The sequence below is a fragment of the Rissa tridactyla genome, chromosome 4 (genome assembly GCF_028500815.1).
Source record: "Rissa tridactyla isolate bRisTri1 chromosome 4, bRisTri1.patW.cur.20221130, whole genome shotgun sequence".
NCBI lineage: Eukaryota > Metazoa > Chordata > Aves > Charadriiformes > Laridae > Rissa > Rissa tridactyla.
The window spans coordinates 58,635,299-58,653,998 of record NC_071469.1 but is presented as its reverse complement, the minus strand read 5'-3'; the positions used below and the strand labels follow the sequence as shown (position 1 = coordinate 58,653,998).

The 18,700-nt window shown below is 44.0% G+C and overlaps 1 protein-coding gene across 3 annotated transcripts in view; it reads left to right on the top strand.

The window, feature by feature from the left end:
* DEGS2 (delta 4-desaturase, sphingolipid 2) overlaps positions 1 to 17,639 on the top strand; it is a 36,333-nt gene extending 18,694 nt beyond the window's left edge. For all 3 annotated transcript variants that reach the window (XM_054197760.1, XM_054197761.1, XM_054197759.1), the window contains 2 exons: positions 8,447 to 9,189; positions 15,718 to 17,639. In XM_054197760.1, coding sequence (XP_054053735.1) covers positions 8,473 to 9,189; positions 15,718 to 15,861 — 861 coding nt within the window. In that variant the 5' untranslated portion in view covers positions 8,447 to 8,472 and the 3' untranslated portion in view covers positions 15,862 to 17,639. The remainder of the gene's footprint in view (positions 1 to 8,446; positions 9,190 to 15,717) is intronic.
* The last annotated feature ends 1,061 nt before the right edge of the window (positions 17,640 to 18,700 follow it).

Here is an 18,700-nt window from a genome sequence, read left to right as displayed (position 1 = left end):
TACATTAATCCAGGACTAATCTAAATTACAAAAACATTTCCGGTATAGTTGTGGTGGTGGAATATCCTGGTCTAGGTTTGAATTATATCCAGGAAAATAATAATTATTTTACTATGTAATCATGGTAGAGAGTCAAATGATGTCATTATATAAAATGATGCTTCTTGGTGTCATGCTACTCATCCATTCAGTCAAGAGGACTATGTTTTGGTGAGCTATGGGTAGGAGCGTGTATGGTGGGTCTGTCCCCTTGCTAATCTCTTCCTTTCCTTATCTTGCTATGGAGTGGGGACTGCAAACCATGATGAAGTTGTTTTGTAAGGAGGTACTGGAGTGGTTGGACTGCCTTACCCTTGCTGCAGCAAACTCTTTTTAGGACCTTTCAGCTGCCTACTTGTGGAGGTCTTGCCCCCACTCACTTTGGGTTGAGAACGAGCAATTGGAATCAAGGTCCACCTCCTTCCTTGCAGCTTCCCCCGCCCCAGCTGTGGGAGCAGAAGGAAGGGCACAGAGAAATACAGCATGGAAAGAGAGACATGGAAGACGTGGGCAGAATAATCTGTGTCTGACAAGGCAGAATGGATCATGAAACTAGTCTTACGAATACTAAAATGTTACCAAAAGTTACTGAAACTATCATGGTATCCCGTATGATATTAGTATAATGATCATCACTGTATTATTGAAAGCCTGAGGGTCAGCAAACCCCTGGTATCTAGCGTATGTATTGGCCAAAGTGTCTAGTGTCTATTAAGCTGGAGTGTACCATAAGCATCTCACACACATATGAACAAATATCCATAAATATCCACCTATTTTATGTGTTTGTATATAGCATTGCCTTGGGGACAGCAGTGCCTTGGGGACAGCATTCCATGCTGGTAAAGGAAGTATTTTCCTCTCAATAGGTTAATGATTTAGTTGCTAAGCACTGAAACTTGATTGTTTTCTGTTTAGGCTGTAGCTTTTTGAAATGTCGGGCACGGCTACTTGGATTTAAATGTAAATTTAAATTATCAATTAGGAAAAAAATATGGGCAAACTGACAAGCACATAAGGCTATATCTTTCCACGTAAGTGGTTTCTCCTTGAGTTGTTGCTCCAATATGTTTCTATAGAGCAACTAAGAGATAATAATGGTCTGTCACAAAGTTGTATGTCCTAGCTTGAGAGTTAGCAGCCCAGGTGTCTATAAGAATTTTGTAGCCAGTGGCAATATGTCTGAATGGTAACTCCATGAGTCCAATTCCTCTACCATGGGCAGGGACATCTTTCACTAGCTCAGATTGCTCAAAGCCCCATTCAGCCTGGCCTTGAACGCTTCCAGGGATGGGGCAGCCACAACTTCTCTGGGCAACCTGTTCCACCTGAGCAGCAGAGCTATGAGCTGTATTTATGGACAGGGCTGGCTGGAAGCTAGCTTATGGCAGGACACTGTTGTCCTAGGTGAACCTACTAGGGATGCGATTGCTCACGGCTGTAATTATACCAGCAAATATATCAACATTTTGTGCAAGGGAGAGGTGATGCTTTCTCTCTTATCTCTTTGTAGTATCTTCCTCTTAGACTCTAGGTATTAAAATGTAGCTTGTGCTTGGTACCATCTAGGTGCCAACTGCTTCTAAGTTACAGTGGAGATCTCTTGCCAAGCTGGCACTGCGACCCCAATCACGTTATTCATGTTCCTGAACACGTTATTCATGCTTCTCGGTTTATGAATTGCTTTGTTGCTGTTTTCTCACCCTCTTGTTTATGAAAAGCCTGTTACTGTCTTGTGTCAGGATTGAGATTTGTGCAGTGCTGCGGTGAGCTGCATCAGGGAAAGACCTGGCTAAAAACTAACCTGTTGGAAGAAAGTTTTTTCATCTGGATCTGCTGAGCCTTGCTGTATCGTTATACAAATGCTATTAGAGGGAGATATAATATAGGGGATAACGTAGAGGGGATATCTACTTCTAGTAGAAATAGGATTTCTGCTTCAGTGGCAGTAAGGGCCTGTTGGATTGAAACACTTGGAGAACTACAGTCTTGCACAGTGGGAAGTGTTGGTGTTTTTTCAGTCTTGAGAGAAGATGAAAAAAATCATTGCTCAGATGCTGGTAACACCGTAAACACACTATGAATGGTCATTTCACCTGCAAACAATTTTCCAACTGCAAGCAATGAGCGATATGTTGTGGCATGGAAAGAATGAGATCTTATTTGTGCTGTGGATTGGATGTAACTTTATAAAATTACTGTAGGTTGGTCAGAAAACGTCTTGCCTCACAGGATCCTTAAGGACGCGCTTGTTTGCCGCTGAGGATGCGGGCTGAATCAGTGTTGCTCAGGGTATGCTAGGAGCACCTGAGTATGATCTAACATCCACAAATAATTAATAAATATATAATTGGTTCTTTGGCAAGTTATTTTGGAGTGGTGTAAATTTTTTATATGTGCTTTATCCTGTAGAAAGGCTGAGATGTTAGCCTGTGCGGGGAGTGGGCGGATGGGTGGGGAGAGGTGGAACAAAATAAAAAAGCCAAAATCCATTTTATTTTAGCATTTAGCCAATTTGAGTATAATAGCTTCCAACTCTGCTCGCTTATTTAGAGATTAGTCTAGAGCTGACTAGAAGAACCGACTCTTCTGTTGCCTATTTAAACCTCACATTTATGAAAATTCTGATAAATCGTACCTACTAAAATGTGCAAGATGCATATCTCCTTAGCTTAAATCAAAGATCTGAATTACGTATACGCCTGGCAAAGAACCTAGGAGTCTGTTTCCCCTTTATGCTGCAGTACGTGGGCACAGTGCTGCCACTGATGTGCATGTTCTCTGATGAGCGCATTCCGAATAGCTGCTGCCTCAGTGCTCATGCCAATTCCCCGTGGGCATCACCTATAAAATAAATTACATGAGCAGAAAGTCACTGTTTTAGGTGCTTGTGGTCTTCTGCTGAAACTGTATTAAGTGCAACTGAAGGCTTTGCATTACTCCATGTTGCAGGTTGCTGTTCCAGAGGGAGCTGGAAGCCCTCTTTCTAGCATTCCTACCTCCCTTTACTCTGAACCGGCTAATAAACAGGCGTAAACAAAGGGGTCAGAGCTGCTGTCGTAGCGATGTGCTGACACCATCCATCTCTGTCAACACCGGCAGTGTGGCACCACTGTGGTTGTTTGCCTCTGATGGCCACTCCTAGGTGACCCAGCTCCCTGGGACCAGCTAGCACAAAGCAATTTTGGAGCTTGTGGGTGGCAAATACACGATTAAGACCTTGTCCTTGCGCAGTGGATATACAAAACTTCAGTGTAATTAGTTGAGCCAAAAAGGTTTTTATTAGTTTGCATACTGGAGGGGGCAGGAAACTGTGCAAAGCCAGAAGCTTTTGTCATGCACATTGTCCTCCCTCTGTGTCCTGGCTCACGTGTGATTTGAATTAATCACAGAAACATAGAATAGTTTGGGTTGGAAGAGACCTTTAAAGGCCATCTAGTCCAAGCCCCCTGCAATGAGCAGGGACATCTTCAGCTAGATCAGGTTGCTCAGAGCTCCGTCCAACCTGACCTTGAATGTTTCCAGGGATGGGGCTTCTACCACCTCTCTGGGCAACCTGGGCCAGTGTTTCACCATCCTCCGCGTAAAAAAAGTCTTCCTTCTATCTAGTCTAAGTCTTCCCTCTTTTAGTTTAAAGGCATTACCCCTCGTCCTAACACAACAGGCCTTGCTAAAAAATTTGTCCCTATCTTTCCTGTAGGCCCCCTTTAAATACTGGAAAGCTGAAATAAGGTCTCCCGGAGCCTTCTCCAGGCTGAACAACCCCAGGTCTCTCAGCCTGTCCTCACAGCAGAGGTGCTCCAGTCCGCTCATCATTTTTGTGGCCCTCCTCTGGACTCACTCCAGCAGGTCCAAGTCTTTCCTGTGCTGAGGACTCAAGTGTGCTCTGCTGTTTATGAGCACATTCATGAGATGAGCTGCTAAAAAGCAAAGCACTATCGTGTCAGGAAATGGACTACTTTTGTTTATTTTTTTGGTACAAATACCAGCTCCAGCGTAGGGCATGGGGTAGAAGAGCTAACATCCTGTGCCTGGTGTCTTTTATTTGTTCTGGCAGGGACTCATGGTTGATAGAACATAGTCCAGGACAGCAGCATTGCAGAGGGGTTTTTTTTCCCCCTTTTCTTTAACAGGACTTCTATAAGTCTTACACTGAGTCATATCTCCACTTTTACTATACCTGTATGCTGCACTTGCAGGCAAAATCCAGGAATATGAAGAAATTAAATTTCTTCTCTTGTTACTGCGAGCTCCTCGTGGATGCTGCTCCTTTAAACCTCCACCGCCGCTGTGCTTGTGGACAGCTCCCGCGTCCACAGTCCATCAATGCCAAAATGTGCAAGTTCTAAGCATGTGGTGTCACATCAATGAGAAACTGTGTCTGCTGCCGTCACTGAGGTCTAACTGGGTCTCTCCTGGGTCATCGCAGGAGCACTGTCGGTGGAAATAGAGGATGAGTGAGGGTTTGGAACAAGTTATTCGCTGTCTGCTAAGGAGCAGGAGCACCAGAACCTAGCGACTGACATCTTCTCCAGGAACAATTACTCTGCTCTAACTAAGCATCACTGTAGGGCTATGGTGAGTTCTCCTAGATCTCCAGAGAGGAGCATCAAGTAGGAAAAAAAAAAAAAGCGTAGTCAGAGTAATTTGTCAGTAGTGTTTCAGAGTGATGCATGCCTCTAAAAAGGTGACTGATGCTTACACGCCACACTAGAGTGATGTCCGTGAAATGTTAATTCAGTAAATGAGTTGTTTCGGAATCATGAATGCTTCTGAAAATATACTTGTAGCATTTGTTCTTTTTCGACTTGTACAAGTGGGAAATGCTGTCTTTCATCATCGTGGTGCAGATTTCAGCTGCTCTCAGGTTACCCTACAGAGACTGTGGAGCTGTTTGGGCAAAATTAACTGCATCATAGAATCATAGAATGTGTTGGGTTGGAAGGGACCTTTAAAGGTCACCTAGTCCATCTACCCACTAAAGTGGGCAGCACTGCTACTAAAGTGCTTGCACTGCTTTTGTGATATGCTGGGACAGAAAAGTCATGCTTCTGCACTGCTGTACATCTACACCAGTGTCCCCACCCTCTGAATGGCAATAGGATGGACAAGCTGGAAGTAGCATGTGTGGATAAGCAGTCTGCCAGGCTGAGCTAATAGACTTTCCCAATGAGCTGGAGAGTAGGCTGTGGAGACAGCAGAGTAGCTGGAGCTGTCCTGGTCCTATTTTACTCTAAAGGACAAACCCTGGTTCCATGTAGTTACGTAACTTTGTGGGGGTTTGAATGTTGGGGTTTTCTTCTCCTGTTCCTGTGCCCTTTCCATGCCATGATTGTGCATAATGAAGAGCTCACTATAGATTACGGTTTATGGCTGTTGAAATGTGTTAGTCTGACTCAGTGCTTGTTGGGAGGCGATGGACTTAGGCTGTATAGAAGCTGGTCATTTTTATACTGGAAAAGTGCTCAAGAAGACCAAAACACAAGCGATTCAGGAAAGAGCAGCATGACGAAAATCTTTGAACAGGTGCCTCGTAGTGTGAAATTCTATCAGTCTCAAGAGTGGAGAGTAGGTGTCTGTTTACTTTTCCAAGTGCAATGTGTAGGAAACAAAGGTGGTCCTTATTGTGTGGCTGCCACAGATCTGATAGTCCTCTATGGCTCCTGGTTCAGTGCTGCACAGTAGCCCTGTGATTCTCTGTTGCCTTTGGGATGTGGAGCTGGCTGCCAGCTGGTTTGCACAGCCCAGCTGATCACCTACAGACACTTGTCACAGCAGCCTTACAGGTTTTTCAACTGTAAGTGCTCCATCTTGCCTTACCAGGATTCCTTCAGCTCACTGCAAGGCATGAACACGAGGGAAAAATGAGATACATCTTTGTGTCAGCACATTATTTGTAAACCGCAGTCATCAGGATCACTTAATCTGAGATTAAATGTGTCTCATGAAGAGTACGTGGCCTCAGGTGTGGAAAGGGTCAGCATTCAACATTTTGCATGTGAAGCGTTCCCGAACCAAACGGTCTCTGGCTGGCTACTCCACCAGCGAGGCTTTTAGCTGCCAGTGAGCCTACCAGCTCCCTGGAAGGGTTTATCAGTATTAATCATAAACAGACATGGTATTGTGGTTTAACTAGTATGCAAAAATTTACTGTCAGAGAGGAGTTAATCATGTATTGCACTTAAATATTAAACCCTAGCAAGTTACTTAATAGCTCTCACCTGCTATAAATGCAACCTACCTGCATTGCTGCTCGCAGACACTGTTGCTGCTGGTTGGAAGTTACTACTCTGAAACCTCTTAAATGTAATCTGCAATCCTTGTTACCCACCACAAAAATAAATAGGCCCAAAACTTCCATTGTCTCAAACTGCAATATAAAGCATCTCTTAGTCATTTCCCCGTCCCATTAAAACTTTTTTTTGGTCAAAATTTTACCTGGCACTTCCTCTCTTCATCTCTTCTCATGACTGCAGTAACTTATTCTTATATATCTCTTATGTTTCTTATGTTATCTAATACATTCTATTTCTGTAACAGATTTTTCTGACCAGCTCATTATAACAAGTTATTCTTTAGAGTGGATATCCTGGCACTTTGCGTAAAATTTTGGTACCTATCTAGGTACCAGAGAACAATTTCTAGCACGTTAGCATTTCTAATATGAAAACTCATTTCAAGAGTTGCAAAAACAAGGAAAAAAACCCAACCAACCAAAACAGAACAGCAAAACCAAAACCCCTGGGCTTTCTAAAGATTTTTATCAAAAAGCTTGGATGACTTTAGAAAGATGTGGACTTCTACTAGAGCTTTCTGACCGCTTAGAAAATCTCTCCCCTGCCTGAATATTCCTCATGGTGGTTTCTCCCCCTTGTCCTCACAAGGGAAAGAATTGAGGGCATCCCTTTTCTCATCATCTTCCACAAAACCTGTCGAATCTTTATTGTCTCTAACCTCTGTTAATCTGGGCTGAAGTTGGCCAAGTTGTTTGAATGGTTGCAGAGCATAGGCACATCGATCTGCTTCATCTCTCTGAACTTCTGCAAAATTGTGTTTGAAGTGAACAAAGGGGTTCACTTTATAAAAACCTTCTCTGTGTCCTGCACTCAGTACCTGCCACCGCTTTCAAGGTCACATGAAGTTGTGTATTGTCTCCCGCGTTTGTTTATAGTATATACAGCTGCATAGATGCAAATCATTATAATCTGCTTTTATTGCATTGGTATCATACAGTGACAGTCAGATGATATTTACTTTTCTATTCATAAAATGGGCCTGTCAAACTTACAGGGACACACTGTGTAACCTCAGGGTTCAGGAGGAGGGATTTGTCCTACAGCCTTACCTATGTAAGCTGTAATTATTGAGAAATGCAGAGTATGAGTAAAAGGGGGGAGGCCAGCGGGTGGCTAAAAGCCATAAAGCAGTGGAAATATTCATGTGCAAGTTAATACTGGAAGTGAGAAGTGTGGGTTTGTAAAGAAGGGACCTGAAGCAGTGAACAGCACCTGGAAGATAAGCTGTACTTTCCTGTGTATTTTCTTTTTCTTGAGAGGACAAATGAATGGCCAGTGGAACTAAAGATCAGTAAGCCGGTCCAGTCCTGACCCAGCCAGCCTGGCCCATGTCTCTCTGATGCTGTACTGCAGTATTTGTGAGGCTGCGCGAAGCTGTTGTGTGATTATTGATGTGACTTTCATGCCTGTGTCTGGCAGGTGGCTTGGGAATAGGCTGATGAATGGGAACAGAGAAAAAAAAATTCTCTTACAAATTCCTGATAATACTACTGACTTGCTTGTGATGTTACCACGTGCAAAGAGCTGTACATGTTGCAAGCACTGGTGAACACTCAGATACTTAGGAATTTATTTTTTTTTTCATGCTACATTTGTCATCTAACCACAGAGCAGAACCTGGCAAGCCTGTTGCTCAGCCCTCTTCCACTGCTAGCATGTCTGAAGCAACAGCATGAAAACAGCTACAAGGAAGGCAGTTGTATCCCTTTTGTGGAAAACAGCAACTGGATTGGGCAAAATAAAAAGGGAAATTAAAAACTTGACAGAAGGTGTTTCTTAGAGCTTAAATCTGGTGGGTTTTAGCATACAAATACTCATCCTTGTGAAAGCACGTGACGCCACATATTGACCACCAGGGTAAATTTTATTTTTGTGTATGTATATGTGTGTGTGTATATCTCTCAATATCAATCACAACTGGACATGATGCTGGCAGTGGGAATGGAGCCCATACATTAGTAAAGCTTTTGTTGTAGTGGCAACCCTGCTTTGGTATTGCTGGTTTATAAAACCAGGGCCTCAAACATACGGTGATAAAAATAGAGTGCTAGTGGTGATTATTTCTACCTAACTGTGATCTAATGAGGTTTTCTCTGCATTTTTCCCTTTAGCAAAGTATCCAGAGATCAAGACTCTGATGGGACCGGATCCACATTTAAAGTGGATTGTGTCTGGAATGGTTTTCACGCAGTTTCTAGCATGCTACCTGGTGAAAGACTTATCTTGGAAATGGATTTTTTTCTGGGCTTATGCTTTTGGGGGTTGTATCAACCATTCACTGACCCTCGCCATCCATGATATTTCACACAATGTTGCCTTTGGGAACAAGCAGGCCAAGTGGAACCGATGGTTCGCAGTCTTTGCCAACCTGCCAATTGGCATCCCTTATTCCGCCTCCTTCAAGAAATACCACATTGACCATCATCGCTACCTTGGTGGGGACAGCCTGGATGTGGACATTCCCACAGACTTTGAAGGCTGGTTCTTCTGTACGCCACTTCGGAAACTGCTTTGGCTTTTCCTCCAACCTCTGTTCTACAGTCTGAGACCACTGTATGTAAACCCCAAAGCAATTACACGGATGGAAATTTTTAACGCTCTCGTTCAGTTTTCTATAGACCTTATCATTTACTACCTTTGGGGGCTCAAGCCTATTATTTACTTAATAGCAGGTACGATTCTTTGCATGGGTTTACATCCCATTTCTGGGCACTTCATAGCAGAACACTATATGTTCTTAAAAGGGTATGAGACATACTCTTACTACGGACCTCTGAACTGGCTCACCTTTAATGTAGGCTACCACATGGAGCATCATGACTTCCCCAGCATTCCCGGGTGCAGACTGCCAATGGTAAGTATGGCATTGCACGGGCGGGTTGGATTTTTATAAAAGCTGCTAAACTGTCTCAAAGAAATCACTCTGAGTCATAACAATGGATCAATTTTAAAAGAGAAAAAGAAGCAGCTTTGGGGTTTGTTTCTAAAGCTTTCATTTTAAGCAGGAGATTGAGAGAAATGGCTGCCATACTGCTGTAATATTTAGTTTATTTGATAGAAACAAGAACATCTGAGCCTCAGAAGGCTTGAGGAATACTTTTTGCATGATAAAATCCTCCAACAATGCTCCAAATTTCTCCATTTCTTTCCCTCGGCCACCAGCTTTCATCTTTTTGAAATGTTAAAGGCCCATGTAAAGTGAGGCAGGTGGCAGTTACTACTTGAAACTTGTCTAATGATCAATCTGCTAACTATATTGCTTGATTAACATCAAACAAAAGTCCTTCTATTTTTGAGGTGACATAAGTATTGGGGCATGTTCCAGCCTGACACAAGTAGCACTAGAAGATAAAGCCCCACTCTACATGACTTGTTTTAGCTCTGCCCCACCCACAGAAACTGAGGATGCCTGATCCGTCATTGGGGAAGTGCCGTGGCTTTCCTCTTTTGAAAGTAAAGTCCCTTTTTGTTTACGTTTTATCAGTTGTGGGAATCAAATTTGCAAAGCCCAGGTGTCTAGGTATGGTTTTTCAATCTCCCTCCAGGTGTGTAGCTGCTCTTCTGGGTTTTAATATAAGGGTTCCTCAGCAGGTGCTCACAGTGGTAGAGATACGTGACTTCGAAGTATTACTCCTACATACAGATCCTCCGGCATAGAAGGAAGGAAATATCTTCTGTCTCTGGTCGGATACAAAGTTGGGGGCCACTACTGTAACATCCTTGTGAGGTGGAGGTAGAGCTGAGGAGGCTGAGGTTCAGCAGCTGTGACCTCCCCACTACACCTTTTATGACCAGGCAAAACCTGCTTTATGGGTTAATGATCTTCATCACATCACTGTGTGAGAGGAGATTCAAAACGAGGAGATTTTCTTGTGGTGTAGAAGGGCGTGGGGAGCCTCTGGATAGCCTATAGTTCTGTTTTAGCACACCTCCTTTACTGATGGAGGTCTGTCCTGGAGAAACTGGCCATTCCTGGTGGGGTTCAGAGCAGCCGGTAAGGCAGCCCCCGTTCATGGGTGAAGTTCCCCTGTCAGGCACTCCCATTGCTGATACACCCGATAGCTCAGCTGGGAAGCGTGTGAGCTTAGCTCTAGCTTCAAATGTTCAAACTTGTTAGGTAGGCTTTGATACTTAGATTACTGAAATGTAAATAGAAGAAGAGGAGGTTAGCTCTGTATCTCACACGAGGGAGGTGTGTGACTAATTGAACTTGCTGGAACTGTTGCTCCAGACCTGATTGAGACCTGAAAAGCTCTTCCCCACCCACATCACAAATAGTTCAGCCTAATTCCTCGAGGCAGTGCAACAGCTGGAAGTGTCTGCCCTCCTGTGTAAAGAGGATAGAGTTATTGAATTTCATGGGCTCGTGTTCATGTGTCTCTAGCTCTTGGGCAGCTGAGACTTGCCCTGCTGGTGGAGGAGATATCAGGTTTGTCAATCGTTGCTGCCTGACACAACTATGTGGAAACTTCGAGTCTTTGAGTGATCAATTACAAGTGAAAAATCTATTATGAAGTGAAAATCCTTTGGCAGAACAGCTACTGTAGAAAATCCTTTGCCTGTTAAAGGAAGTTGGTTATTCTTCTCTGCAAATTGAGTGCAAATTCTCTGCCTCTTTGGTGGAAGGAGATAAGGGGACAGTTCCTCTCTGGATAGCTTTAATGCTTGAACTTCATAACAGGTAGGGGTAGAAACCTCCCCTTGCTCTCCTCTGCTGAACCTCCCAAAAATTCTTCACTCAGCAAATGTCTAGTTTTTCAGATGTAGTCTCCTAGGCACTTGAACATCTAATAGCTGAATTGTGCAATATGGATGACCTCTCAGTGTAGCTATTTTTATTTTTAATTATTGGCAAAGTATTTGGTTCCTGCCTGATTGATAGCAGGGGAGAAATAGGATCATAGAATAACTGGATCTTGATCTTCGAAAGTAACTGGCTCTTCCACTTGCTTATCAGAAAAGTAAATTTAGCTTTGTCCTTTGTTACAGGTGTCTCATTCAGAATGTTGTGAGTAATGTGTTTGCCGCTGGAAAGACCTTTACCCTAGGAGTGTGACAGATTTGAAAGAGGAAGAATTAGGCTGTGCTGTAAGCTTATAGATATTACAGATGAGTGACATGAGTGTGCAGTAAGAACTCGTCCCACTAGTATAATGAAAGATTATGCAAGAGACCGTGAAATTTAACATTATAATGAGGGACCTGCTCCAAAAAAAACCCCTGTAGATTTACAACTAGACTAGTCTTTGCATGAAGCCTTATAACTGTAAAATATTGCATTGTTTACCAAATGAGTAAGAAGATCCATTCTTTATTATCTGAAAGACTGAATATACTTACGGAGAGAGGGGACAGGAGAACAACGAGGAACTCGATACTCTTCCTACAAACTGCAATAAAAACTGCAGTGTTACCAGAGGCAAACTAGTTACTCATTAAGCTTGTGGGAAAAGGAAAAGACATGGTATGAAACCAGATTTATTAGACAGACAAGATTGGAAAATGTGGTAGATGTGCTGGTTTTGAATTGCAGATCCCATTAACCCTGTGATGGCCAGGAGGGCTAGCTTGAGTGCTCCCTCCTGGTCAAGGACTATGGAGGGAACTTCTGTAATATGCCTTCTAGCATTCTAAACATCATTTTTCAGCTTCTTTTCATAAGGATCTGTAGCTTCTGGACAGCCCCAGGACAAAGGGTCTATAACAGCTATGGTCAAATATGAGGTTGCATTTAGCTTTTGCACCTATCTGATACAAAGGAGTAGGACTGGGATCCCGTTGCTGTGCTCTACAAGTACAGAAGCAAAGTTTCCGTCAAAAAGAATGTGATTTCTTACCTACCACCTTGATCTACTTGAAGAAAAGCCTCAATATACCAGGTGCCAAGTGCCTAATAAGCTTCTTGCAGACTTTGTGATCTCTTGTTGTCCTTCCATGATGCCTTCCATTCACAAGCTAGCAATGAGTTAAGACTTGCAGTTGACATCGGTAAGGAGGAAGGGAGGGAAGAATTGAAGCAAACGGGTGATCTCCAATGCAATATGGAAAGCTTGAAGGGGGAAATCAGGAGCAGGATCTAGGAATACTTTGTCACAGTGCAGTCTTTGAGATGATCTATGATCTGGCTGCAAAACTTGCTACCTGGAAACTGCCATCAGCGGGTTTTGTACTGCACCCGGAATGCAACGTGGAAGATGACTCTTCCAGCCTGAAATGTACTTAATAGCTGTAGTTTAATGTTGTATTTAAAAGGCAATCTGCATTAAAACCCAATTATTTTCACCCCCCACTCCCCAGATTTTCTGGTAGGTAAGGAGGAGATAATTTTGTTTTACAGATGGAGATGCTGAAACAAGTTACAATAGATGAGGTGTTTTTTTTCAGGAAACTTTTTGTGTCAATCCAGTGTAAAAGAGAAACGGTTTTCAGAATTCTTTCCTGCCATGTGATAGCAAAATGGGAACATGCACCGAACAAACTTCCTTGTCTTTTCCATAAGAAGTCTTTTCCTTCAGAAGTCCTCCCTCTAACTGCATTCTTTAAATTTTCCCTCTTCCCTATTCCTTTGTCAAAACCAGTTTATTGCAGTTTACCTTCTCCTCTCCATTGCTTATGAACATCTCATACAGTTGTCCGCTCAGAGCACAGGGACTTTGCCGATGGTGCAAGTGGTGCCTGCTTTCTGCACAAGGTGCTGCTGGGCACCAAGCCATGAAGAACAAAGAACTACCTCGTGTACGAGTGAGTCACTGGTCTAGGGCCACACGCTCCTGGTCACCTCTTGTGGGCTTTGCATACTGGGTTTCTTGTTCAGAATGAGCTGCCACCATATGCTGCAGGAAGGTGCTAAACGGATATGCTTGGTGAACAAGCAAGTCCTCCACACCTGATGGTGGCAAGCAGCTTGCCAGCTGTGACTGGGCTGCCTGCTTCCAGAATGGGCTGTGTATGACCTCCTTCAAAATCACTGCTGGGTGTTTTGATTAATCATCTTAATTATCCAATAATACTTGAATTCTAGGTGCTTGTTTTATATCTGTATGACAACTGCAGAATATGTGTATGGAATATATTTAAGGGCGAGTTTCCAAACTTGGATATTGTGTCCACCTAGCTCTTCAGCACTATGCCCAGGCTATGCTGCTTCCTCATGTTTGCCGAAAGTGTGGAAACTATTGGGTTGAACATAGACAGGCTGTTTATTGGTCTCTTCTCTGAGCCATTTTTTCCTAGTTAGTCACTGGGGTCACTTTTAGTTAGCCTTTGGTGCCAGAGGGCACAGCCACTGCTGGAGACATTGTTCCTAGGGGCTGAACTGGTTTCTGTGAATCTCCATCCCTTCACTTCCACTTGCAAGGGACAATACAGAAAGACTTACTGAAGCCCTCGTAGTGGTCAGAGTCTAACATGGTCAAGAGCTCTGCAGAATAATATAAGTAGCTGAGAAAACATGTCTGGTTCAGGCCTTTTGTTTCTTTGGGCAAGAGATACGTAGGGGTTCTGGAGAAGACGGGAATGGTAGACTTGCCATATGAACTTGGCTAGTATAGATAAAGGCTGAATTACTGTTGCAAGTCAAAATTCAGGCAGAACTTTTAAAATGGAGGTAGGAGGGAAGGTCTGTAAGCAGCAGTGTGGTAGGGAATGACCACGTCAGAGCTGGAGTGAACCTGTGGGGGCTGGGTATCTGAGACCCCCTTTGTGTTTGCGTAGGGCCTCACCAGTGGCTTTCATTCAAGGGAGTCAAGGGAGCTCACTAAGTAGTCCTCCCTCTCATCCTCTGGCTACTTCAATTACACAGCTGGGAAAAGGGAGGATAAAAAACCCAAATTAAATTATTCCTGATTGGTTACAGAAGGAGCACAGGGAACTGAATCTGCATCTCCAGAGATCTTACCCGGTGCCTGGAAATCACCCTTCTTCCAGTCATTAACAAATACCTCTAAGGGAAAGTGCTGATATTATCTGAATCCCATTGAAAATAAACCACATTTGAAGTACAGACCAACACTTTAAAGCAGGATATAGGGAAATATATATCAGAGTTATTCAGTGGAAGGCAGAATACAGTCAGACCTGAACTGAACCTTCCACCTCCAACACAGGGCTACCATGCCACGAGCAGAAGGAGCACATAGGGGCTGAGGTACAGAGGTAAAAGATCTTAATGGAACTTGTACATTACCCAACTTACCTCACCGGGAAGTGACTGCTAGGAAGCTGAATTAACGAGGTAACTAGTGGTGAACGTTATTGGCTTATAATTTAACTTTTGCTGGGATTCTTCCCTTTCCACAAACAGTCAAAACGCTGTGTTAGGAGTCCACCGTTACAGCTCGGATGCTGAGGAGACCCTCCTCCCAGATGACAATTTCTGTGTAGACCTTTTGCTCTTCACTGGAAGTCCGTACTGTGCTCAGCATAGCTGGCTTTAAAATTCTGCAGGGTTTTTAAAGCGACAAGTCATGCTGTACAGCAGGACAAACTACTCTAGAATGGAGCTTTGTTTGTCTAGGAGGTGGAGCTGTAATAAAACCATGCCCAAGCAGTTTACATGCAAGTGTACAATAGTTAACAGACTCTGCTGCTTCGTAAGTGTGTTCAAAAAGCAGAGCATCTTGCTGGAGCAGGGACTACTGATAACTTGGGAATCCTCATAGTCCCCTGAACCCGCCAGGTTTGAAACCTCTTTGTCCTCTGGTGCTGGCCTTACTACAGGCACCATCCCCAGTGATGCCCAAGGCTTCTCTGATGACAACAGTCTTAAGACTCGGGGGATTTGTAACAGGGATGAAATTTTATTAGACTCATGATCTAATAATGAGTCTTACACCATTTTTAATACCAGACTGAGGAGAATGGACCACCCCTGCAATTTCCTCTGCCTGCTGGAGGAACCCGTCTCTCAGATTGGCATCACGGTAGTAGAATGGAGGAAAGAAAACGAAGTGTAGGCAAGGCTGTGGCTGGCACTTTCTCAATTGGTATTTCTCTCCTACCCAGAACCCTCAGCAGACGAGTATTACAAGCGGAGAACAGGGCTTTAAATACAGCGTGTTGGAGTCTTGGCAATTTATAAGGTGGATTAGTCATCTCATTGCGGAGATCCCTCCACCTCCCAAATGAGAGAAAATAGTTCTGACTGAAGGCAGCGATCCATCATCTTTCAAATCCTGACATTGTGAGGCAAAACTTACATCAGAAATCTGCTAAGAAGTATCTAAATGTGTTTAAGTACATCTCATTTGGCTGAACTTCAGAAGCTCACCAGCAATAACAAGTAACTTCAGGTTATGGCTGTGCTATCAGATCTGTACGTGAAGACTGACACGCACCTGACACTATGCAGCTAAACAGCTCGTTCTCTCTCTTCTTCTTCCAGGTAAAGAAGATCGCAGCAGAATATTACGATAACCTTCCACATCACCAGTCCTGGATTCGAGTTCTGTGGGACTTTGTTTTTGATGACAGTATTGGTCCTTATTCAAGGGTTAAGAGACTGTGCAAGCTGGCAAAAGAAAGCTAATGGACTAGCTCCGCCTGCCGCATTGGTGTTTTGTTCGTTCATTTGAATGACTTGAGTTCTCTGCAGAAGCAGAAGGACGTTTGTGTGTGCTGAAGTCGCGTTGGTGTGTGCTCCTTAGACCAAGAGTGAGTGTGAAAATGAAGCAATTGGATGCACTATTTTAGACTACTGATACTTTTTAATAAAGGATATTTGTGTACGTGAACCTGAGAAACTAGATTAGAGCGAGCTATGACCACGTGAACCTTTGGTCTAGGCTTAGAATTAACTTCCTGGGTCACGTGTGAGTTTCGGCCTGTTCTGCAATGGAGAATGGTGTGTGTATGTGTGGGCATGCATGTGTGTAGTTTAGATCTGGGTTCTCTTTGTGCCAGATTAGATGTGGATGCTCTGCGTGCACAGGACTGTAGAAGTACGGAGGACTGGCATGCAGTAGCAAGTGATACTTTCTGGAGAACACAAAGGTGCCTTAAGCTCTATGTCTTGTCTGATCTAATATCATACTTCTAACAATGGCTGGTAGCAGAGATTTTGTATATGCAATGAAATATGTGTATATTTTTGTACATTTTGATTATTATTTTGTTAGCTGCTGTTTGACCTTTGTTCCAGGGTTTTGTATAAACTTTTTCTGAATCCATTTCTATTCTTAGGATCTAATAGTCAGTGTAGCTAAGTGTCAGAGATGAAGTGTGACATGGAGAAACCCTTCCTTTAGTCTTCTGCTTGCTGTCTGAGCAGCAGTGTGGATGCTCCCCCAGAGGAACCGGGTGGTTCCTCCTCACTCACCTTTTCAATAGTATTCATAACTTCTCATTTCTTATACTTTTTGCCACTATGAGTCCTTCTGAGTGTGGAAAGGTGCTAGATTTAATTGCTGCTTACCAAGGTTGTTAATATTTCTGATCATCTTTCTTGGTCAGGAGTTCAGATGCCATCTTACAACTTCCCTCCGCCCTGGAAAGCTGACAACTTATTTCTGTCCTTAATAAGTGTTTAAAAGAGAGTAAATCTACAAAGGTCCTGTTATACCCTAACTCTCTAACAGTATGATTTTTTTGTTTTCCTCTGGAAATCCATGTCTGTAACAAAGAAAAGGATTATTCTGCATTGCTTTTAGTCCCTCAAAGTATGCTCTTAGACCTGGGAAGCCTGATTTCCTCAATAAACACAGTTTCATTGCTTCCTGCTACAGCACTGGATCCCGTGAGTCAGCCTGTCCTTAGCTACACTGGCATACCAGGCAGCTGAGCTAGCCTGCTGCAATTTGGGTTGTTCCTTCTCCTCCTCCCTTTCCCTTTCTCCCATTTAACTCATCTGTCTGATTTTGGCGGTTGGGAGAATACCCAGGTTGGCTCAGCAGTGCAAGAACCTTTGTGATACTGGGGCAGAATACCAGTTCATTCACAGATATTGTTTTGGTCTGGTTCTTTTTCTGGAAAAGAAGAGGAAGAAGAGGACTTCCTCTAACACTTCAGACTTCACTGGTTCTTCAGGTGCCTCTTCTCCCAGAGGAAGAGGCTTTGGTGTGGGAACCTCCATTGGCTTCTTTGTGTTCATGTCAGGAGCTTCCCTTGTTTATTAATTTACTTCAGCGTTGCTGCCACTTCATGATCACATATTCAACTTCCCGTGTCCTTAGCAAGCTTGGCCAATGTCGCAAGTTAATATAAAAACCATAATAAAGATTATTCTGTCTTCCTCAATCTGACTGTTGTCCTTCTCCTCTGTGGAGAGTCACCTTTCTGTAGTTCCCTTACTCAGCTGTTCCCTGGTGCAGTCACCTGTGTGGTCTATGGATTACTAGCCTAGCCTGACACACAGCCTATGGTGTAAACAGAGGGTAACCAAAATTGACCACCACTTCTTATCCTGCCTCCCATCAGTATTTCCATCACGGTCCCACCTTGCTTTGCCTGGGCACAGCCCTCCTGCTCTGCACGTTCCATCTCAGTGGGAATCTGAAGTGGCTGGAAGCCTGGTGCCTGCAGGTGTGTGGTGTGAGCGGGGTTTCAATGTGTGTGGGTGCTGCTGGAGAAGGCTGTGATCCTGCCCTCCCCATGGGCACTTGTCCTTGCCGCCACCACTGAAGTTGGCAGAAGCAGGGGTTTCTTTTTGTAACCACAGGGCAAATGGGTCTGGGTTAAAAGAGCACTGGGGCTACGTACAGTTTTATTCTCTTTGCTTAAAAAATAATCCAGATCCCCTTCATTGTGTGGCAAGAGGATGCTCTGGCAAGAGGAGACAGGAGGGACAAACAGCCGTATGACAGGTCAGAGCGGAGGTTAATGCCCCTTTTGATTTCTGCTGATGTAAAATGCCCGTGGCCTGCCCTGTTGCGGCAGTACCCTCAACACGCCCAGCATGAAGGGACACCCTCCTCTACAGAGCCCACGGGCGAACTGAATCCGTGTCTGGGAGGGGGAACTCCTCTGGCAGCGCCACTGCTGCAAATAAGCCGCCCCGCACATCTCTGTCGCTGGAGCCGTACACTGGGAACCAGTACTGGTGATGCCAGGACTGCTCCCCTGCCCCTATCAGCCAAGCTTCCCCTTCCACCCCCGCGCACCTTGCTCCCACAGCTATTAAGTGGCCCTGTGCAAACGTCAGCTCATTATGGCTTAATTACACGAGGCCTGCAAAGGTAGAAGGAGAAAGTAAGAAAAACTCAATTTACAGCAGGTGGCTGATGTTAACAGAGGGCATGCCGTATCCAGGCTGTACACTTGCCCCGAATTACAAGGCAGTCATTACTGACCTTAGGCATAATGCAACATTCCAAGGCAAAACACGAACCATGCCAGGCCCCAACTTCCTGAAGCTTAATTAAGATTACGGG